At 31.4% G+C, this 4545-nt stretch overlaps 1 protein-coding gene across 1 annotated transcript; it reads left to right on the top strand.

The window, feature by feature from the left end:
• The first annotated feature begins 2041 nt into the window (after positions 1 to 2041).
• Positions 2042 to 3662, top strand: LOC133816039 (transcription factor MYB13-like). Its single transcript, XM_062248747.1, has 3 exons — positions 2042 to 2263; positions 2602 to 2731; positions 2843 to 3662. Exons 1-3 carry the CDS (start codon positions 2122 to 2124, stop codon positions 3507 to 3509), a joined length of 939 nt encoding a protein of 312 aa, XP_062104731.1. The 5' UTR covers positions 2042 to 2121; the 3' UTR covers positions 3510 to 3662.
• Positions 3663 to 4545: the final 883 nt, after the last annotated feature.

The raw sequence follows: 4545 nt of genomic DNA, 5'->3' as shown, positions 1-4545 counted from the left end.
CTTGGATGAGGTTCGTCAAGTACTACTACACACGAATGTTTCCCTATACGAGGAATAGATTGCGCAAGTTTTGTATGGTTCTAATCAGCAAATATTATATAATTTAAGCTAGCCTTCGTGGCAGCTGATTGAGCACTAATAATGTCCCTGACTCACTCAAGGGATTGGAGGAGTAGCTTCAATTGGGAAACATAAAACATTAATATTTTTCTACCTAAGAAATTGATTAGAGAGTTGGTCTTAATTCCATTAATAATATTATTATTGTGACTACTAAAGAAAGAGGTCCATGTCCATCTAACTAGACCAAAAGTGACTCTACAATGAGTCTTTGATATAATCTTGATCTCAGCAAGAATCAAATCAATTCGTAATTAAAATTTTCTAGCTGTAATCTTAAACTCTGTTGAGTGATCGAGAGAGAGAATCTTTCAAGCTAGCTTTAACGAAACTATTATATAGTTTTCGTCACCATCAATACCTATATATAGGCATGCCATGAATAAAAAAATGGAGTAAACCAATGGATCAATGTCCTACTTTCCCAATATATATGCTGTGCTTACATAAAATCCAAAAGGGGCCAGATGTAGAATAGGTGACTCACCAAAGTCACTTGTGCTATTACTAGTTTTTAATGCCCAATTTACCCTAAATGGTATACTAGAAACTTCTTGGACATTAAAATAATGAGTCATTACCAATAAAGAATACACAAAAGTAAGCATTTTAAGATTGAGTATATCAACACCTGTTGCTGCCTCATTGGCCTAGAAGCCGTTTTCGAGGAGACACCAACTACCCACTACCTTTCTCCTCCTTAGATACATCAAGAACTTTATTTGTATTGCTCTTTTTTTTTTATTAAATTATTAATTAGTGTTTTTAACATGATTTCACCCTTAATTGTATAGGGTTTAGTAAACTAGTCCCTTAACTATAAAATGTAACAGTTAAGTCTTTATGATTTCAATAATGAGTAGCAATTGAGTTTTTATATGTAATTTTGTCTAGTTATTGGTAGAAAAATGCATTGCAATATGGAAGGAAAAAATATAAATTTTATTGCCACAATTAATTAACATCTCAATCTTTTATTCTTTTTCTCTCTAAAAAGGAAAAGATAAAAGACAAAAACTTGTGCATATTATGAACCCAAGATCTTCATATTGCCATGTTAGCAATGTCATCAATAATTAGACACAAAAAATCAAATATAATAGAAACATTACTATATGGCATCTTAAGATACCTACACCACTTCATGTAGCATTCTGTTCATTAGTGCAAAAATTAATATCATATCTCATATATTTTTAATGTAAAATAAGATATGAGGACCCAATATTAATTTGCACAAAAAACAGTATGTTACACCAAATAATGTTGGACACATTCCTTAAACTACTTCTTAGCAATACTCAATATAATAACCTACTTGCTACTACTGTCTAATTAGATTGAAAGCTTAATCAATACATTTTATAATTCTGGACCATTTACTAAACTAAATATAATTCAAAGGATTAACATACTAAAAACCTATTAATTATCATATACAAAAATGTGACTAGTATGATGTGTTTTTGGAATCGTGGTATATATATTATAATTAAATATGTATATATCTATTTGTATGGTGTGTACCGGTATCATCATCATCGTCATCGATCATGCATTTCTAGCAAGTACGGAAAGTTATTGTTTGATGAGAAGAGACCAGTTGGTGTACTTTGATTGGATAAAAATAATTATTTAATCTGTCTCTTCATGCACTATGTTGTAACACGTGGCTGAAGCTGAGCAAAAGAGACGTGGAGCTGGTTTATTGATGATGATCTTGACTAACAAAAGGAGAAGTACTCAAACTCAACTTCGATATTGAAAAAGCTTTCAAAGATCTTAACTAGCTATAGCTATCTATCTAGTGATTGTGATATCAGCAACAAGGTATATATCAAATCATAATATATTGAAAGTGACTAATACTCGTATATATATATACATGTCACGTTGAGATCAATATATATATATATATATGTTTGTAATTTGATTGTGTCATTCAACTTGGGGACAGCATAGGATCCGAAGTGACTATAGAGAGCAATATAGCTGATAAGTATGGTATCTGCAATGGGTTGGGGGATTCAAGAGCAGCAAGGTTGGAGGAAAGGCCCTTGGACTCCAGAAGAGGATAAGATGCTTACTGAATATGTGAGCTTGAATGGTGAAGGAAGATGGAGTTCTGTAGCTCGATCTGCAGGTAATATATATATATATATATATAAATACACACGTATATATGATCATATACGATTGCATATATACACTTGAAACTATTAACTTTAGCTAGCTCTGAGCTAGCTATATGTATACTTAACAATTGGTTGTTTAATTTGAGTACTAAAACTGATTAATAAGTGGCTTATTAGTTTTTACATATATAATGGTTAATTTGTACGTACTAAATATATTAAGACACACATGATAATTTTATAAAAAACTTAATAAGCAGATTTTGTTAATATATTTCTTTTCAAGATTTGTATAGATGATAGTCTCTCATTTGATTTTGTTGGGTTTATTGTGTACTCGTATCAGGATTGAATAGGAGTGGAAAAAGCTGCAGACTTAGGTGGGTGAATTATCTAAGGCCTGGTCTTAAGAGAGGCCAGATAACACCACAAGAGGAAGGCATCATTATTGAACTTCATGCTCTGTGGGGTAACAAGTAAGTAATAAATAATAATAATAATAATAATAACACCATTCTATTATATAATTATATATTTTTGGTATTGTACTTATATGTAGTTTTGTATTTTTTTTTTTATACGTATAGATGGTCAACCATTGCTAGATACTTACCAGGGAGAACTGATAATGAGATAAAGAACTTCTGGAGAACTCATTTCAAGAAGAAAGACAAATCCTCTCGTAAGCAACAAAAGAGAAGATCTCAACTTCTCAAAGACCAAAAACTGGTTAAGGGTCAGACTGATCTGCCTCTGCAGGCGGAGGCCATATTGGACGCCACCAATCAGGATCAAGATCAAGATCAGGCACAAGATATAATAATCATAAAGCATGAGAATATGGCCTTGACGACTAACAATAATAATAGTAGTTCGGATCAGAACACTGGAGCAGCAAAAGACTATATGATCAATAGTACCAATGTCTCTTCTCAGACTCAGATTCAGATTCAAAGCAGCATACAGCCAGCTATGGTTTATCAAGACGACGCCGTTTCATATTCGTGGTCTGACCTGATCACAGCAGACCAAGAATATTATTATGGTAATTTATGGGGTGGCCTCTGGAACCTTGACGATCAGCCGTACGGTGGTGTGAATACTAATACTAATTCTAATCAAGCTCCTGCGGCAGGTAGTGGCAATAATTATAATATTTATTATGGTGGAGAGAATAATCATTCGAATAAGAATATCATACCAATTCAAAACCAAGCTAAAGCCTTTTCTTCTTACGGAGGGTTCATTTTCTAAGGAGACTAGCTAGGGTCTTTCTACAACTACTAGCTAGCTATAGGGGGTGGGGTGGCTGCACAATAATTAAATTTATTAGTATACTTATAGATTTAATATATCATGTGATGATGATTTTAAAGCTCTAGTCATGATTCCATTCCATAACCATATCTGTACGTAGTATAGTACTACTATTTGTAACAAAATTTTTAAGTACTAAAAAAGTGATGATGATCAATATATAATAATACATTGTAGTAGTTTCATATCACACACACATATATATATATATATATATATAGATCGAAGAATATTTGAATATTGGGGCACTTATTACATGAAATTTGGCTTATTTTTGGCTTCTTCAGCTATTCTATATAAATGTATATATATATATATTTGTGTGCTTGTAATCGATCATATAGTCATTCATATAAATCATTTTCATCATGAAGATAATAATTATAATGCTTTGATTTGGGTGTTGCATGCCGTTTTCTTCAAAAGGACATGACGTCACATATGTGGCGTATTCTTATGAATAATGAGATACAGTTTGAGGATACATGTATTGATGTTAATCATTAATTTTATCCATATGGCGAATCTAATAAGATCGATCTCTAAGTACTCTAGTGGAAATTTCCTTATAGCTAATTACTTATAATATATCGCAGTAGCTGCTACTGCAGTACTATGTATAGAAAACTCTAATCTTGTAATTAATAGTTACCTAATTACATTAAATATGCATGCATGAATATAATAATTTAAAAATCTATTAAACTTCAAAGAATTCTTTCTAATTTTTCCTTCGTTGGTAATTCTTTTGCGATTAATTAGTTGCTAGCCTTACTAGGAATAAGCTATAATATTATAATAAGCATATATATGGGGATTTCACCAAATTAATTGTCAAACGATTTATTCATATTATAATTAATTTTATACTCATTTTACCTCTTAAAGCTTAAAATGAAAAAAATCCGAAAAGTGTTGGCGCGATACTGAAAAAAACTTATACCAAGAACAATAATATTCGATGTTCTCAGTA

Source organism: Humulus lupulus, chromosome 2 (assembly GCF_963169125.1).
Source record: "Humulus lupulus chromosome 2, drHumLupu1.1, whole genome shotgun sequence".
NCBI classification, from domain to species: Eukaryota; Viridiplantae; Streptophyta; class Magnoliopsida; order Rosales; family Cannabaceae; genus Humulus; species Humulus lupulus.
The sequence above is the reverse complement of the archived record's forward strand: the minus strand, read 5'-3'. Positions and strand labels throughout refer to the sequence as shown.